This window comes from Salmo salar, chromosome ssa12 (genome assembly GCF_905237065.1).
Source record: "Salmo salar chromosome ssa12, Ssal_v3.1, whole genome shotgun sequence".
Taxonomy (NCBI): domain Eukaryota; kingdom Metazoa; phylum Chordata; class Actinopteri; order Salmoniformes; family Salmonidae; genus Salmo; species Salmo salar.
The window spans coordinates 53,906,792-53,926,744 of NC_059453.1; the positions used below are offsets into that span (position 1 = coordinate 53,906,792).

At 42.7% G+C, this 19,953-nt stretch overlaps 1 protein-coding gene across 1 annotated transcript; it reads right to left on the bottom strand.

Moving 5' to 3' along the window:
* Positions 1 to 47: 47 nt before the first annotated feature.
* stk38b (serine/threonine kinase 38b) lies at positions 48 to 18,244 on the bottom strand. The gene is given in 14 exon segments (NM_001173605.1): positions 48 to 2,404; positions 2,590 to 2,684; positions 2,817 to 2,912; positions 5,352 to 5,475; positions 5,585 to 5,702; positions 6,334 to 6,395; positions 6,542 to 6,644; positions 9,878 to 10,032; positions 10,129 to 10,252; positions 12,514 to 12,597; positions 13,722 to 13,844; positions 13,913 to 13,964; positions 15,775 to 15,911; positions 18,158 to 18,244. Coding segments are annotated over 13 exon segments (1,425 nt in total). The 5' UTR covers positions 15,906 to 15,911; positions 18,158 to 18,244; the 3' UTR covers positions 48 to 2,246.
* Positions 18,245 to 19,953: the final 1,709 nt, after the last annotated feature.

The window sequence follows — 19,953 nt, forward strand, 5'->3', positions numbered from 1 at the left end:
GGCCATGCTGACAAAGACATAAAAAAAGAAACAACAGTATGCCCCAGAATTGTACAAATGTTTTATTGAAAGATGAAATCATTCTCAGCATTTAAAGCTTTCTTCTCATAGTGAACATGTGTTCTCCTTTGCTGAGAAATATAGTTGAGCTGAAAACATTCAAACCTCATACAGAAGGATTCAATAAGATACACACACACACACACACACACACACACAGATCTATACATAGTATATGTGTCACCCAGCAGTGAGAAATGACTGCGGTTTATACATGTACTCATTTGCATATCAATATTTTTCCTTGTTCAAAAGGAACAGCTTGGTGTGAGCATTGATACAAAATATAGGCTCTTTTAAAAAAACACAAGCAGACGTAAATGGGAATTATTGTACCGCCTATTTGGCATGTGCACCTTTTCAAACAGCATTACACTAGTAAGAGTCTACCATGCTAAGCAGCTGCTCAGAGTTTACTTCTCCAGCGGGTACAAAGACCTTAAAGCACTCGAGTGAAAATCAGAACGAGAGGAGAACTAACCGTCAACATCATTCAGTCGTCTATCTGGGGGAAAAAAATATGTTGCATCACTTTACACAGGTATTACTACTGGGTTACTACGTGGGAATAATCTATGTAATTACATTTAAGTACAAGTAGTTACATAGCACATACCATTTTAGTCTCTTGAAAAATAAAAAGAGTGAGAAGAAATGGTTAGTGTTAGGCCCACTACTACCTGACTGCAGTAGTTCATCTAGTAAAAAGTATCCTGTAGTTACTCAAGTAAGGTGTAAAGTGAGGCCAAGTTTGTTTTCCTTTTTTACATAATACGTACATACACACACTAACAGTGCTGAAAGTGCTTTAACACAGATATATGTGAAAGTTCAAGCTCTATATTTCATATTTGCTGAAGTTTTAAATGTACATGAAATTCATAAATCCCCAGCATTGTGCATAAAACGGTGGTTCCTTTGTGAGTTAAAAATTCTATATGGAAAAAAAACGAACATGAGAAGCCTTTCATTAAATACCAGCTTTAGAAAGAGCAGCTGTAAAAAAAAATGTTTTGAAATCAAGCACTGTCGGGTGAGCAAAAGTCTAGAGCTTTCCATCCTGCATACAAACAATTTAACATGAAACAAAAAAAAGGAGGATTCCAATTTCAAACAAGCTCTTGGAGTTCTTTGGGTAAGGCATATAAAATGGACATGATGTCTCAAGGTAGTGTCATTCAGACAGCTCAACATACACACACAACCAGCATTAGTTATATCCCTGAAGACTAGTACTATTTCAATCCAACGCAGCATTTGAATGAACCTTTCTGAAAATTATACATTACAAAATGATAAAAGAAATAACAGGGCACATTAAAAGTTGAGACAACCAACAAAGGCAGTGAAGGAGAAGTGCTTCCTCAATAAACCCTTATTGAGGAGTAGCTAGACTACCATGGAATTTTCCGTCCTTTGTTGAACATTCTCACTCACTCTGACATCACAGAAATCACAGAAATAGAAGGCTAAAAATAGCATTGTTAGAACTTCTCTCTCCAAGGCAAGCGGGGATCTAATGACGTCACAGGGGTAGTGAGACAGACTGCTTGTGAACCTGCCAGCTTCCTAGAGAAGAGTAGAGACGTTTCCCTATTAACCGTATGACAGGTTGAGGAGAGGAGTGGGGAGAAGGTTCTGGAGGGGCACAAGGGGACAGCTATAAGGCTGTACATCAGAGTTCAGTGCTGGTGCGGAAGTTAGAGCCAGGCTTCAGCTCTGAGACATTGGGCCCTATTCAATCAAAACTGCTATCCTGGTATCGAAGATAAAATTGACATTCTTCCTACACAGCAAGAAAGCATATTTGAGATTAGTTACTGTTACACACTGTAAAAATGTTACTGAGATAATTTATCCAAACATGCATTGACTGTGAAAGAAGAATGGTGGTTTTCACATCCTGGAAACCCGGTTACTGGGCCCCAAGTCACAAAAGGCCAAACAGTGGTTACAACCATGTATCCACAGGGTATAATGAACTGGTTAGGGTTGGTTCAACCAGATTTCTCAGAATCCTGGTTCAGAAGGCCTGCAGGAAATAGAATAGCTTTAACAGTTCAATTTTGTAAAAAAACAACAACATATTTGTATTATGAAACTGAACCGTTGTGTGAAGGTATCTGGGTGCTGCGGGGGATATGGGGATCAGTGGGTCATTGCAGCACAGGTTATAGGGTCAGAGTTCATCTCTTGCTTCCCTTCATGTAGGAAGGGATGGCTCCCCTGGCTGTCAGGCCCTCGAATCGCTTGTAGGTGTAGTTGATGAAGACCCAGTCTTTATTTTTATAGTCAGCCTCAGCTGCTGCTGCTGCTGCTGGAGACTTGGTAGGTGCTGCTGCAGCTGGGGAGAGAGAGAGAAAGGGGGAGAGAAAGGAGAGTGACGAAAGAGGGAGCGGAAACAGATAAGGAGAAAGGGAGAGATTTAAAGTTGATAGCCACAAGGTATACTGTACAACCACACACACACAAACTTTCAAAGACACAGGAAGATAAGAGTTTCGGCAGAAACTCTTGTCTTTCTCTCACCTGTGGGTGAGAGGATGTCTGACTCAGGGAACTCGTCGAAGTTCGACGTGTCGTCTATGCTTTTGATCTCCACGGGGATCGCTGCAGGTCTCTCCCTGGGTTGGGCGACAAACACAGTAAGACTGTAGTAAGACCTGGACTTGTTGGACCGCTGAGGTATTAAAAAAAATATAAAACCCAAATTGTTTTGCCTATAAAACTGTCCCTGGAAAGAAGTCCCTGTGTACCTGATGTGGTCGTAATCGACTCCCTCAAAGAATGGGTTTCTCTTGATCTCCTCCACCCCCGTCGCCCCGATCCGATGATCTCCCTCACAGCAGAACCTAAGAATATACCAAAATGTTGATCCTGAGAACAACCACATAAAGGGACATAGAAGTGTACCTGCCAGAGATACAGTATTAGCTTGAGATGACATTCATGTTTTACATTTGAACCATTTAGTTGACGTTCATTCTTATCAAGAATAACACACTGAACAATGGACTCTATGGACTGTTTATCCATCCCTCTCTCTCTTTTTGACCATGCTATATGTAGTGCACTCTTAGAAAAAAAAGGTGCTAAGTAGAGCCATATAGGGTCCTTCGGTTTGTCCCCATAGGAGACAACAACCTGCTATAGAGCATGCTAGGAAATATGTTAACAATGGGTGTGGTTTTGAGTGTTTTACTCTACACAGAGTACAAATGACACAATCACACATTTACCTTTGGTTATTAACACCAACAATTGGGTTCGTTTAAACCCCTGAGTGTTAATTTGGCTCTTTATATAGAGTTAATTTAACTCCTGAATCAACCTTAGAAATGTTACACTGAAAAATCAACACTAGGTAACACCGGACAATTTGCTGTGTAGACATTGTTAATGTTGTAAATGACTACAGTGTAGACATTGTTAATGTTGTAAATTACTATTGTAGCTGGAAACGGCTGATTCTGTATGGAATATCTACATAGGCGTATAGAGACCCATTATCAGCAACCATCACTCCTGTGTTCCAATGGCATGTTGTGTTAGCTAAGCCAAGTTTATCATTTTAAAAGGCTAATTGATCATTAGAAAACCCTTTTGCAATTATGTTAGCACAGCTGAAAACTGTTGCTCTGATTAAAGAAGCAATAAAACTGGCCTTCTTTAGACTAGTTGAGTATCTGGAGCATCAACATTTGTTGGTTCAATTACAGGCTCAAAATGGACAGAAACAAAGAACTTTCTTCTGAATCTCATCAGTCTATTCTTGTTCTGAGAAATGAAGGCAATTCCATGCGAGAAATTGCCAAGAAACGGAAGATCTTGTGGAATACTGTGTACTACTCCCTTCACAGAACTGAGCAAACTGGCTCTAACCAGAATAGAAAGAGGAGTGGGAGGCCCTGGTGCACAACTGAGCAAGAGGACAAGTACATTAGAGTGTCTAGTTTGAGAAACAGACGCTTCACAAGTCCTCAACTGGCAGTTTCATTAAATAGTACCCGCAAAACACCAGTCTCAACGTCAACAGTGAAGAGGCGACTTGGGAATGCTGGCCTTATAGGCAGTGTTGCAAAGAAAAAGCCATCTCTCAGACTGGCCAATAAAAATAAAAGATTAAGATGGGCAAAAGAACACAGACACTGGACAGAGGAAGACTGGAAAAAAGTGTTATGGACAGTCAAATCTAAGTCTGATGTGTTCGGATCACAAAGAAGAACATTCGTGAGAAGCAGAAAAAATGAAAAGATGCTGGAGGAATGCTTGACGCCATCTGTCAAGCATGGTGGAGGCAATGTGATGGTCTGGGGGTGCTTTGGTGGTGGTAAAGTGGGAGATTTGTACAGGGTAAAAGGGATCTTGAAGAAGGAAGGCTTTCACTCCATTTTGCAACGCCATGCCGTACCCTGTGGACGGTGCTTAATTGGAGCCAATTTCCTCCTACAACAGGAAAATGACCCAAAGCACAGCTCCAAACTACGCAATAACTATTTATCGAAGAAGCAGTCAGCTGGTATTCTGTCTATTATGGAGTGGCCAGCACAGTCACCGGATCTCAACCCTATTGAGCTGTTGTGGGAGCAGCTTGACCATATGGTATGTAAGAAGTGCCCATCAAGCCAATCCAACTTGTGGGAGGTGCTTCGGGAAGCATGGGGTGAAATCTCTTCAGATTACCTCAACAAATAGACAACTAGAATGCCAAAGGTCTGCAAGGCTGTAATTGCTGCAAATTGAGGATTCTTTGACGAAAGCAAAGTTTGAAGGACACAATTACTCTTTCAATCAAAAATCACTATTTATAACCTTGTCAACATCTTGACTATATTTCCTATTCATTTTGCAACTCATTTCATGTATGTTTTCATCGAAAACAAGGACATTTCTAAGTGGATCCAAACATTTGAACGGTAGTGTAGGTACAGTTTAAAACATTCTTACACCTATCCGTTTAAGCTCAAGAGGGTTCAACTTTAAACACTGAGATAAACAGGAATGCTCAGGCACTATTTAAAATAAAATACAATAAAAAAGCTTATTTAGATTCACAAGGGTTCTATGTAGAACCCTTGTCTTTCAAAGAATCCTTATTCCCATCCAAAGAACCCTTCCTTCCAAAAACTGTTCTTAGGATGAGAAAGATTCTAGTTTGAACCCTTTGCCTTACAAAGAACCCTCATCTTCCAAAAAGGGTTCTTCAAATGAAAATGATTATTGGTAGAACTCCATCCCTCTGCAAAGAACCATTTTGGAACCCTATTTTCTAAGAGCGTACTGGTGCTCACCTGAGGATGAGTTCCTTGGCCCTCTCTGAGATGGGGACTTCCGGAGGGAACACCAGAGTCTCCTTCCAATTCATCACCTTCTTATATGTCTCCTGGGGTGTCTCTGAACAGAACGGGGGGTAGCCTGGAGAGAGACAAATAAACTTAGACTGCAATCCTAATTCAATCCTAACTTACTTCTTGCTTCTTTCAAGTTAGTGCCTTTGTGTTTCCAATCAACCGGTCACTCCTACCAATCAGCATCTCGTACATGATGACCCCCAGGCTCCACCAATCACAGAGCTTGTTGTATCCGGTCTGCATGAACACTTCCGGGGCGATGTAGTCTGGAGTTCCCACAGTGGAGAAAGCCTGAGAGAGGGAGATCGGAAAGGAGAGAGAGGAAAGGCGAGAGGGAGAGGAGAGTTGAGAGGGTAAGAGCTACGCCCTGCTTTAGACACAGCCCAATCAGTAAAACAACTTCTAGCCCCTGAAATGAATAAACATTTCAAGTAATGTTCCGAATGAACCGAATTAAAATGCAGTCAACCCTAGCCCTTTTCTCTTACCATGCCACACAGTACATTCGCTGTGGAAACCAAGCTGACGTAACTGTAACCGTGCTGTAAATATCAGCCCATAAAAAGGGACAGAAATCCAACCATCTGCACACCAGATGTGTACTGTATCTCTGCTACTACGCTGGCCTTCTTCATTTCATCTAGAAAAATCTGGTCTATACAGAACGACAGGCTCTCTCGCATGAAGAGAAAATGTGGTTTTGGAGATGCTCTACTCTTTACAGGAGAGAACACTTCCTTTCCTATGAGTGAATGAACACAGATAACCAACATATTTCAAAAGCAGAGGCCATCGGTAGACCGTTTTAAACCCTTATTAACAGCTACAGTCATCTTTGCTGTGTTTATGAGGAAGTTTGGGCTTAAGACCGATCCTCCAGTGGAGTAGCGACTAAAGGTAGCCAAAGCTCCATGACACTCACCAGCTGTCGTCTGTTCCTCTTCCAGGTCTCTGCTTTCCTCTTGGAGTTCATGTACTGAGATGCTGTGGAGAATAAATCATTGGTCTTAGGCACAACTCAGTTACAGCTACGCACCCAGGAGGAAGATTCATGACAAATATGTAGTTGTATTAGGTTTCTAATTGTATCTACATACATTCATTGAGTATAGCTTTATTGTTGTACTCACTGAAGTCGTTGGAAACGCTGTGGTTGAGGTTCCTGTAGAACTCTGTCCGATGGGCCTTCTTCAACCCTGTACACAAGCCGAAGTCTGATAGCTTCACATGGCCCTGAACACACACACACACACACACACGGTTATTTGTGTTACACAGCTTCCTGGGGATGTTTCAGTAATAATGCATGACAACACAACAGTGTTTCTGAAATCACACTTCCTGTGGTGACTTTGAAACTGTGTTGTGGATTTATAATTTCAGACTCGATACTCAGGAAGATCACCGCATGCTAATGTAATCCTCCTGTGTGTGTGTTGATGTCATTTCAAATCGATTTCAACCTGTTTGAAATCTGGTTGATTGCTTTTTTAGAACCGAATCAAAAAAGATAAATGTAAATGGGATGTTATAGAAGGGTCCAGAGCACTTATTTTTTTTTTTTAGATATCACTTGTTTTTGAGAAACTTACCCCAACCAGCGATTCACTTCCTCATCCTCGTTGTGCAGTACGGGGGGCTCTGAAAACACATGAACAAGTACTCCAAAAACAACCAAATACGTTGATTTAGAAACATAAACGTATAGTGGTGCAGTTCATTAGATGTTGTACACATAAAATTGTCATTCTGAACTTTATCTGCAACGTTACATTGCATTTTGTGCGACTCAAGCCGTTTCCTTTATCCAGCTGTTCCATTCTCCTTGTAGCTTGCTGCTAGAATGGACGGAGCGGTATCACTCGAGTTGCAACTAATTGAAATATAACATTCCAGATAAAGTTCTGAATAACACCATTTTGTGTACAACATCTAAAGACCTGCATCACTATACTGAGAGCTTTTCAGTTTCTAAAAGGACGTATTTGGGTGTTTTTGGAGAATTTGTTCATATTTTTCAGAGCCTTCCGTACAGCACAACGAGGACGAGAAAGTGAATCACTGGTTGCAGTAAGTTTCTCAAAAACAAGTGAAATCGCTAAAAAGTGTCTGGACCCTACTATAACATGACTTTTACATTAATTTTTTTTTGAGATTTGGTCGTAAAAAAGCAAAAAAAGTAATTACGTAATTTCAACCAGATTTCAACCTGTTTGTATTCATGGGTTCATATGAGAGGTTCATGGCTCTGTTAAGGGCGGTCTTCGACCATCCACCGGCAGGACACCCAGACCATTGCTGAGTACGCCCTCACCTTCCGGACCGTGGCAGCCTCCGGCGGATGGAATGAACCGGTGCTCTGCACCCTATTCCGTAGAGGACAGCGCGAGGCGGTTCAGACGGAGCTTGCGTGCCGGGACGACAACCTTTCTTTGGACGCAGTCATCGCGCTGGCCATCTGTCTGGACAACTGTAGTATCTTAGGATGCTTCTTAGATTAATGACACCGGACACATAAGTACGTTTTATTATTTAATTGTTACTTAGAATAACATTACCGGAATGCACCTGGCGGAAGCTTCCTGAGGCTTTTCCGAGCACGGTTATATGGCAGACATTAAACGGCTACGGATAACTGAAAGAAAATCCCGTATTGAGTCAATACTGCCATCTATTGGTAAACATAATACTTAACATAAATATACCAGGTTACTACAGCAACCTTCTTCGGGAGCGCCGGAACCTCCCTCACCCCTCGCCCTTCTCCTTTGGCCGTTCTGAGGCAGTGCCTGAACCCATGGAGGTATGGGCCAAACACCTGTCCTTGGCAGAGCGACGTCGTGTTCCTATTGCGGCCAGGAGGTGTACCAGCTTCAGTGGTGTCCGGTGCGGCCCAACCCGGGGTCCACTAGAGCAGAGGGGTGGTCCCGTGATCATCCGTCTCCCAGGGTAGGCGTGAGTATTCCATCATCAGCGTTTTCCGCCAAACCCTTCCTGGTTTCCATTTCACTGGCTGGCTGTCCCTCAGGTGTTGTCTCTACAACTCCAGTGGACTCCGGCGCCGCGGGGAATTTCATCGACCAGGCCCTCGCCTCCTCCCTTACCATCACCTCATACCCGCTCTCCTCTCCTTTTCTGGTCCAAGCCGACCATTGGGATTCGGCACTATCACGCACATCACAGCACCACTCAACCTCACCGTGGGAGCCATGCACCAAGAAAGCCTTCCTCATCATCACTACACCCGTACACAAAGTCATCCTCGGCCTGCCGTGGATCCAACGTCATAACCCCACCATATCCTGGTTGAAGGATGAGAATCACCGCCTTTCCCTTACCCTGTGGTTCCACGTCCGCCAGGCTCTGGAGAGGGAACCCGCACCTGTTACCTGCCCCACTGAGCGCATCTACGTTCCCACGGGGGTAAGAGATAGGCTGTTGATCTGTGTGCACACATCCCTCGCCGCTGGACACCCAGGTATCACCTGCACCATTCAATCCATCTCCGCTAAGTACTGGTGGTCCACCGTGGCGCATGACGTCGCCCACTCTGTCAACTCCTGCTCCGTATGTGCCCAAACTAAATCTCCCTGGCACGCTCCAGCAGGGAAACTCCTTCCCCTTCCTGTGCCTCAGCGGCCTTAGACCCATCTGTCCATAGACATCGTCACTGATCTCCCTCCATCTGATGGTTTCACCACCATTATGGTTGTTGTAGATTCTCTAAATCCTGCCATTTTATCCCTCTCTTTGGTCTCCCTGCCGCTCTCCAGGTCTGGCACTGTTCCAGCAGATGTTCTGGCCCTATGGCCTTCCGGGTGGACATCGTCTCCAACCGTGGCCCCAAATTCACATCGCAAGTATGGAGAGCCTTCATGGAGAAGCTGGGTGCCACGTCCAGCCTCACATCCAGGTACTTTCCTCAGTCCAACGTGCAGGTGGAGAGGACTAACCAGGAGCTGGGGAGGTTCCTTAGGACCGGCAGGGGGAGTAGGCCCGGTTACTTCCCTGGGCGGAGTACGCACAGAACTCACTTCGTCACTCCTCCACCGGGCTGACTACCCTCCAAGGGCGTCCTGGGATATCAACCAGCCCTGGCCCCGTGGACCCCGAGCCAAACCGAGTGTCACGCCTACTCCAGCTGCTGCTCTCCAGCGCTCGACGGTCTACTAACCACAGGTCCTGGCACCACCATTGTGCACACCTGCTCCCCATGATTACGCACACCTGGACCTCATCATCACCTTGAATACTCTCCCTTTATTTAGCCCTCAGTAGCCTCAGTCATTAGGCAGTATTGGTTTTGTTCTTGTTCAGTACGCTTCTCCTGTTTTGTTTATCTGCCTTCTCATTAAACGTACCTTCTGCACCTGCTTCCTGACTCCAAGCACGTACGTTACAGAGTGTGTGTGTGTGTTTGCTTGCATGCATGTATGTATTATATAGCATGTTCTGTGTATATGTACCTTAGAGTCCAGCAGTACATTGTCAGGTTTGATGTCTCTGTGTATGAAGCCCATCTGGTGTATCGAGTCTATGGCCAGGACCGTCTCAGCCACATAGAACTGAGTCTCCTCCTCTGACAGAGTATCCTTCTTCATCAGCAACGTCATCATGTCACCTGCAGGGAGTGCCACAAAGAGCATCAGCATCACACACACACACACACACACACACAATTGCAAACATGCACGTGCACACTTGCACACACACACACCTCCAGGTAGGAACTCCATGAGTAGGTAGAGGTTCATCTTGTCCTGGAAGCTGTAGAACATTTTGACCACCCACAGACTGTCTGCCTGCACCAGGATGTCCCTCTCAGCCCGGATATGGCCCACCTAACATAGAAACACAACACATAGATCACATAAAATGAACACACACATTCTCTCTACACTAACACCAACCCACCCAACATCGAAACACAACCCATAGAAGGAACACACACACCCAATCTCTCTACACTAATGCTAACCCACACCTAACATAGAAATACAACACATAGATAACAAAGAATGAACACACACACACACACACATTTTCTCTACACTAATGCTAACCCACCTAACATCGAAACACAACACATAGAATGTATACATCAATAAGCCTACAGGTTCAGTCCCATCCTCTAGCACCAAGACCTTTGATATTCACCGATTTGGAGAGGGCAGTGGAGGAGAGGGGCTACATTCAGAAATAGCCATGGCTGTTGCTACATAAACAAAGTTAAATATCCATAATGCGTTGGGAAAATAAGGAATATGTTTCAACACGACACAAGGCTTAAGGAGGAATGTTAAGTAATCCTGTGGCCTTAGATACAGTACATTTCCTTAGATACAGTACATTTCCTTAGATACAGTACATGTCTGAGCTGAGCGAATAAAAAGGACACAGGGCTCTATTATCAGCAGGCGCTAAGGAGGCTCAAGTGTTGAACACACAATAGTTAGCAATTTCGTCATTGTAAATACTGGCGCACTGGAATTACACCAGGTTCAGCAATTTACATGAGCTCGCTTGCACTGAGGTGGGAGGAGGCGTGGCAATATTTGAGGTATGTCCTTAAAATCAAGCGCATAGTGACAATTTCATGCAGTGCTAAAGGGAAGTTAAGATCCACCAAAAGCAGGTCTTAACGGTAACACAGTTGATAATGGCATGGAATTTGAGTGCGGAAGCGCTGCCTATCCAGCGAAAGCTCACAGTGCCAACGGAAAGAGAGATGTGTCTTTTGGGCCTTTGAATCTCGTATTTAGAAACATTAAAAAACGATTTGTTCCCCTGCCATTTCGTTTAATTTGATTAAAAACCAAGCATAGCCTGGTTTAGCAGCTTCGCATAGGTGCATATTTTTTTTATCCTGGCCATGCATTAGCTAAGTAGCCTATGAATGAAGGGGTTTAAATGGTATACTGAGAGTGACTTGAAACATTTCGGAGTCACTCTCAGTAGGCAACGAAACAATTGACAGGACCCTAGTATTTTAAATAGACGTGCAAACCGTCATGTTAAGACATTGACGTGAGATGCGATTTATGATATCACGCTTCTGACCCCATCCTATTTAGAAATATTGTTGTTGTTTTTAAAAACAGATTGCTTGTTTTTCCATTTCATTTTATTAAAAACCAAGCATGCCCCCCCACCTCCACTCAATGAAGGTTTTTTTTTTGTTGTTGTTCTGCCCACTACATTGGCCAAATAGCAGCCTATCAATAAAGGGTTTGGCTCGTGAGACTGCTTTGAAATAAATCTTAAAATCGCCAAAGTATTATTAAAAGATCAAGTTTGGGAGCAGAAAAACACACTTTTTTTTGCCTGCTTATGTTATTATTTTGGATGTGCGTAAAAGCAACAACTTGTTTTAAACAATGTCTACCTTAATATTATGTGCCCACAGAGAGCAATTATGGTGCCTGTAACAGTATTTACACATAGCCTATTTAAAACAAGTTGTTTCCTTTTGATAAGAATTTGATTAGAATGATTCACTCGCTTTCGGAATTTAATCTTGCTTATTGACAACATTTGGCAGGTCCATGGCTCAGACAAGGCAGACATAATGCAATTTACAGTAGGCCTAGCCCCTATATCAATGTGAATGCTATGCATTTCCATATTGAAGCCATGCAATAAGGCTTCTTACAATGTGGACTGCAAACATGTTCAACATATTTAGCAAAGATGGGATAGGCCTACATACTTTTTTTCTTATGCCGTTTCTGGAGGCTTTTTAACAAACTAAGCTATAATAGACTCACTTTTGAATTGGAGTTGATGACAACGCAATACATAAAAGACCGTACACAACTTGAAGAAACCCATATTTAGCCATGGAGCACATTCTGATGGACCAATGTGGGGTCAAGCCTGGACACACCTTCAACTTGTTTATTAATCAAACCCAGGCTTTTCGTGCCACCGCCAGCTACTGCACCCATAATTCCAGTTGTCAAACAACTAAAATATTTCTGACGCTCCGAACCTATAGCGCTACCGTCAGCGCTATGATTTACCATTGTGTTAGGTTTGTTAAAATAGAGCCCAGAGAGAGAGAGAGATTGAGAGAGAGAAAGAGAGAAAGAGAAACACACACCTGTTCCTTCTCCAGCATGTCAGCCTTGCGCAGGATCTTCATGGCATAGACATGACCTGTGTCCTTCTTCTGAACAAGACGCACCTGTTGGTCAGAGGGTAAAGGTGAGCCAACATGAGTTCATGAGGTCATGGCAAATGGGAGGCGATTTACATCATCAAATTATTTTCTGAAACCAGTGGATTAGGCAGTTCAGACTGAAAAACACAGGACTGTAGGTGAGATTGGGGTAAATTCAGCCACCCTTGTTTGTGGGATAATTATACAAAATGTATAATTTGACCAAATATTTAGGAAGAGGTCATCATTTTGTACGCTGCAATAGGAGGTCCTAAACCTATCATGAAAGTGCATCCTTGTAGCTTTGTGGGCTAATATAGTCAAAATGTTAAGTTGTTCCAATGGCCATGGGATAAAGGGAACCAATCGTTGAGCCAATGTCAAGTTGAGCAAATGTAAGTGTTTTCTTCCCAGGAGTAATGCAAGGCATAATTTTTTTATTTTTAATTTCCCAGCGATAAAGGCAAGTCAGTTAAGAACAAATTCTTATTTACAATGGCGGCCTACCCCGGCCAAACCCGGACCAATTGTGCGCCGCCCTATGGGACTCCCAATCATGGCCAGATGTGATACAGCCTGGAATTGAATCAGGGACTGTAGTGATGCCTCTTGCGCTGAGATGCAGTGCCTTAGACCGCTGTGCGACTCGGGACCCCAAGGATATGAGGTAACAACAGGAGCTAGCCTATGTTCAAAGTGTTTGTTAGGTGTTAAGAGGGTGTTAAAATATGCTTAAAACGATTAAAAGACAAAAAGTGATCGTGATTAACCCATACCCGGGTTAAATTGTGCCAAGAGACCACTTTTTTTGGACAAGCTATGTTATCAAAACTGTAACGTTTACATGAATTCTTATTATTTCCAGGGATACACAACATACTGAAATAAATGCAGATATCAGTGATGCGGAACGTAAAAAATTACACAACTTACCCCACTCTCCTCTATTGCTGCTGAGTGATAGATAACTTACAGTAGGGAGTAGAGAAAATGGTAGGATCCACTCCAGAGCATGATAACAAACATAACTCAGCTACACTTTATTGACAAACCCACTTTTTACCTCGCAAAGCTATTATATTGTGAAATGATAACTAATCACATAGTAATAACCTAATTAGGACTGCAATAGCTCTATGTAGGCTTACCTCTCCAAAGGCTCCTCGACCAATCACCTTGAGGGACTCAAAGTCTTCCAATCCCAGCCTGGTTCTCTTCAGCCTCAGGAACTCTGTCTCCTTACGTGCGTGCTGGGAGCGCCGCATACACTTCTGCAACACAGGGTGTGTGTAAGTGTTTGTGTGTGTGTGTGTGTGTGTGTGTGTGTTACTACACTCACCTCCTCATCAGGCAGTCCCTCCTCATCCATCACCCTCTCCAGCTTCTGTTGCCTAGCAACAAGACAGGGGTCGGGGGTCAAGAATCAAAGGTTAGGGTCAAATATGTTGATTCAGGAAGTCACCTCCTAGCCTGCAGCTCCATACTGAGCACTACACTACCTGTTCTTTAATTTATTTGGGGCAGTAATGGAGGAATGGTGACAGAAAGGGAATGACCAATTCATATGTTCTCAAAGACAAACAAACCATAAACTATTTCTTGAAAAAAATGAGGGAGTTTAGCCAAACCAGCCCCCATAATTCTTGTATATTCTCCTTTCTAAGCAGGTCTGTGACACCATGAACAATATTCTTTGTGTGGACTTCCTCTTTTGGCATGGCTCGTTGGTGGGTAGGATGAGCTGTGACTGGGTGCTTGCTTTGTGCATAACTTTATTTTTCAGACGCCTCTAATGGCTTCTGAAAAGTCATAAATATGAGATACAACTGCAGCCCCTGGACAAACTGTATTAACTGTATAAACCGTATGACTTTTCAAACACTCTCTCTCTCGACTAAACAGAGCTCAACATAATACACAGCACTGACAAAAGACTTCTGCCCCACATATACAAAGCTAAACAGTGGGTGTTCAAAATTGTTAAAACTGATGGATTACTGGCACTTTAGCAGAGCAGAGTTCCTTGTTAAATCGGACCCTTTTTCAAATTTTTCGCCTAAAATTATATACCCAAATTTAACTGCCTGTAGCTCAGGACCTGAAGAAAGGATATGCATATTCTTCATACCATTTGAAAGGAAACACTTTGAAGTTTGTGGAAATGTGAAATTAATGTAGGAGAATATAACACATTAGATGTGGTAAAAGTTAATACAAAGAAAAAAACGTTTGTTTTTTCATCATCTTTGAAGTGAAAGGCCATAATGTACTATTCCAGGTTAACCGCAATTCAGATGTTGGCCACTAGATGGCAGCAGTGTATGTGCAAAGTTTTAGACTGATTCAATGAATCATTGTATTTCTGTTCAAAATGTTGTATCAAGACTGCACAAATGTGCCTAATTGGTTATTTAATACATTTTCAAGTTCATGACTGTGTACTCTCCTCAAACAATAGCATGGTATTCTTTCACGGTAATAGCTACTGTAAATTGGACAGTGCAGTTAGATTAACAGGAATGTAAGCTTTCTGCCTATATCAGATATGTCTATGTCCTGGGAAATGTTATTGTTACTTACAACCTCATGCTAATCACATTAGCCTACATTAGCTCAACCGTCCCATGGGGGGGACACAGATCCTGTAGAGGTTTTAAAGGTATACAATGATTTAATTTAACCTTGTCGCTGGCATTTCTGGATTCAGGTTTTGATTGAATTGGATTGCATTTTAATTCAACAACTGAATATGAATTTCCCAGGACCCTGGTAGGACTGCTGATGGTCAACAGTGGGTAAATCAAGATCTTATCAAACTAAAAGTACTTCCAGATGCATTGTGAAAAGCACTAGTCATGGGAAAAGCATATTTCACAGACACACTGAAACATCATTCAGACTTATTTTACTACTGCATTTATTGTATTGCCTACACGCATCGGCAGGGTGCGGTTACACCCATTTCTCCCCCAGGCAGGGTGGGGCTCTAAACAGAGAGAGAGAGGTCGAGTTGAGGTCATTGATGTGTAACACCTCTACTCTCTCTTCCTCTTGTTTGTGGCACTGTGCTGCCTTCTCAGCTTCTGACATGTTTTGAGGAACAACCTTTGCTTTTCAGAACCCTTTCAATGTCACTGATCTTCCTAGTTCCAGCATGTGAGAGCACGGTGCGTGTGTGTGTGTCAATGCCATAGCACGCACCTCATCTCTCTCTCCTCATGCTGGGATATCAGGTTACTGTAGAAGTTCTCCAGGGTCACCTTAGCCATGGTCACTCTCTCCTTGGTGTGGTTACTCATTGAGGAGCAAGAGGAATGACCCCTCGTCGCCATGGTTACCTACCACACACACACACACACACACACACACACACACACACACACACACAAATTGGAGCACACAGTGTAAAGTATCCTATGCCCTACCATCTACAGATGTCCCCTATTCTATGGGCTCTGTTGAAGCACAGTTCCCGCTCAGCCCAGTCAAAACTGTTCGCTGCTCTGGCACCCCAATGGTGGAAAAAGCTCCCTCACGACGCCAGGACAGCGGAGTCAATCACCACCTTCCGGAGACACCTGAAACCCCACCTCTTTAAGGAATACCTAGGATAGGATAAAGTAATCCTTCTAACCCCCCCCCCTTAAAAGATTTAGATGCACTATTGTAAAGTGGTTGTTCCACTGGATATCATAAGGTGAATGCACCATTTTGTAAGTCGCTCTGGATAAGAGCGTCTGCTAAATGACTTAAATGTAAATGTAAGACAATGAATTGCAAGGCGGAGTGGGCTGCATGTTTGTGCAAGAGAGTGTGTGTGTGTGTGTGTGTGTGTGTGTATACAATTGCAGTCTCTCACTTCAAACACAGCTTTGAATCGGCATGAATCACACATGCCCTCTCCACTCTGGTGTCTGTCTGCCACAAGTCCACACACAGCCCCTCAAGTTAACACCAGAGGCTCTGGACAGCCATGGCAGAGACAATGAGACAGTCTCTACTAGGGATTTATACTTTCCATCAGCTGACACTCAAAAAAAGATATGAAAGCTTGAGTTGTACGAGGAGAGAGAGAGACTATATGAAACAGACTCCTCTGGCAATAGCTTTTCTCCTGAAATTAGACTCATGATTTGTGGTCTGTAATGCTAGACCGAGGACATTCAATTAGCCCTGTTTAGGCACAGCAGAAGAACAGTATCCCAGAGAATGTGGAGCAACCAAGGTAAAAATGTGTTTATTTAGGATATTGTGTGGATATTAGGTTTTTCTCTCGTCAATGACTATAGAACCAAACATGCCATGACTTTGACAATTGTATATTCTGAATCTGGGTGGATGAAGAACAATCCATAATTTTTTTTGTACAAAATAATATTTAGGACTTCAAACTTCATGTTCAGTCATGATAAGCTTTGTTTATTTGTTTAAGAGCTATTGATGATACAAATCCGAAATATGTTTTGTATTTTTCTTTTTACACAAATAAAGGTGTGAATGCTTGGTTCAATAGCTATTGGCGAGAGAAAACCGAATATGCACTGAATATCCGATAGAAAAATGTTTTTTCCTCAGTTGTGGAGAAGACCGAATTCCGTGAAATGAGAAAGGAGGCAGCGACACAGACAGAGGCCATTCACACCTCCCAGGCTCCAAAAGCGATAAAGGAAAAAAAGTATAAAAAGAAACAGTTGTTTAATTAACTCTTATCAGTGGTCTGAACTGACGGTCTGCACTGCTTATACTATTAACACATTGTGAACTACCGTAAACAGCAAGTTGTCTTCAGGTGTGACAGAAGACTAGCCTAGGTTAGCTTCAGACTCATAAAATTTGAATATAAAGTATGAAATGTATTTATTTTTTAAACTACATTTAGTTTGGCCAAAGAATTGCCATCTTTACCGTGAGAAAGGGTGGCCAAATAGCCGCCTTTATATAAAAGTATATAAAGGCCAGGAAATAGTCTAAAGCCGATGCAATGAGAATAAGGTGTTGGCATCTAGATACAATTAGAGGTAATTGTAGGCTACAATCGACCTTTAAAGAAAAAACTAAACTACAGTACCTAGCTACAGTACTGTAATCAAATGCTGGGGTTACACTTTTAATAGCCTACTACAATAAAACGGAACACACTCGGGTATGCGAAATGTTTGACCGTTCTGCATTAATGGTATGGTTGGTAGGACTTTTTTTTGTGTAAACTAGCCTACTCAAAATAGCTACCAAGGCTAGAGAGAGGAGCCTTTGTTTTACCCGTGCGGATTTACGTTCTCAACTTCCTAAAGTAAATCCCCACATCTACCAAATTCTATTAGGTAGCCTATCTAAATCTGAACTCTTTAATAAAAGGTTACGATCTCATATTGTTATATTAAAGTAGCTGAGCGAGACACTAGTAGGCTCGTTTTTACTGGTTGCTTTGTTCAGAAAAGCGTAAACATTTGCCAAGCGAGAAATCGCTTTTTACCCCACCCCCCAAACAACTACTACCTTTACAAGGTTCATGAGATAAGTTGTTATTCCACATCTACAACGTCTCCATGGTCATTGTCAAATGAAATGTTGCTCTCAGGCTCACCTCTGTTATGGCGTCAATCGGTTAAATTCAAGTCGGATCTGCTCCCCTCGCTCGAGTCTGATGATGTTGACGGTTGGTATCCATTCGAATTACGGGAAGTGAAGTGCCCCTCCCCGCAGAGCTCCAAATTACCCCGGGCCTCTTACCGCGGGCATGGTCGTGTGGGCTGCTAGGATCAGTTTCAGGCTTGATCGTGGTGATGATGATGATTATGTTGTTCATGATGATAATAATAATGATTGATGACAGGCTTAGTGATGATGATAGCCTGCCCTGACCCTTAGTATTATTCAAAGAGGCATGGCAGAATTATTTAGGTCACTTTCAACTATCACCTCCACCCCTCATACCCTTCTATGTTAAGTAACCCATAAGATTCCTGTAAATATAGTCTAATATTCATAGCTTTCGAAAAGTGGCCTATTTGTCACCCTTTGACATTCACCTACATCATATCAACATATGATCATTGGTTTTATGAGTGTAGGTCACAGGTGAACTGTGTGCCACTGTTCCATCCATACTTAATCCTACATTAAAGTAACTGTCCAGTGAAAATCTCACTTTTAAAAGTTAACATTCTGTTAACTCATACCCAAATAATGCTGTTGACTCATCCTATACTCATATTTGTGGCCAAAGCATAAATTGGAGTGGGAACACTTCAAAAGCCCCACCTCAAACTTGTATATATTACCTCATTAGAGGATGATGTGAGCTGGCCAATCAGCGGTCTACTCACATAAAACATTTTAAAGATTGATTATTTTCAGACCTCAGCTGAATCTGGTAATGAATGGTGTGGCTGTTGAAGAAGTTGAGGAGACAAGTCCTGTGTAGCTCAGTTAGGGTTGTGAGTTCAATTCCAATGGGGAACCAGTATGAAAGAAAAAAAAGTATGAAAATGTATGCACTCTCATCCAGAGCGACTTACAGCTCTGGATAAGAGCGTCTGCTAAACGTAAAAACTAAACCAAATTACTTGGTGTTACCTTGGATCGTAAACTATCCTGCGCAAAGCATATAGATTCGATGAGGAGAGAGGTCTGTCTGTAATAAAGAGATGCTCTGCTTTTTTGACACCACACCCCACATAGCATGTTCTGCAAGCTCTAGTTGTATCTGATCCTGATTATTGTTCAGTCATTTGGCCAATTGCTGCAAAGAAAGACCCAGTTAAAATGCAGTTGGCCCAGAACCGAGCCGCACGTCTTGCTCTTCATTGTTCTAGACCATTTCAACTGGTGGGGGGCAAGCTGGGGCCAGTTGTACTGTTAGAGGGGCCAGTTACATTAGACGTTATTGTTGTCATATCGTTTTCTTCACTGCATTGGAGGCATTAGCAGGCAAACGACCATGTTCATAATCATCATCGTTGCCACTGTCTAATAAGGATGTAAAAAAAAAGAACGATAGCAAAAATTAGTTATGTAACATTGATTTCATACTCCACATTTAGGGGGGCCACAAGGGGGTCCAAAATTGTTGTCACAGGGGCACTGCCCCCCCTCCCCCAGAAACGCTAGTGATTGTAAGCAGCAGGCTAATATTAATACAATGCGTGCCAGTCTCTCTTGGCTAAGAGTTGAAGAAAGACTGACTGCGTCACTTCATGTTTCTATAAGAAACATTAATGTGTTGGAAATTCCAAATTGTTTGCTGAGCCAACTTACATCCAACACTGACACACACACTTACCCCACCAGACATGCCACCAGGGGTCTTATCACAGTCCCCAGGTCTAGAACAAATTCAAGGTAACGTACAGTATTATACAGAGCCATGAGTGCCTGGAA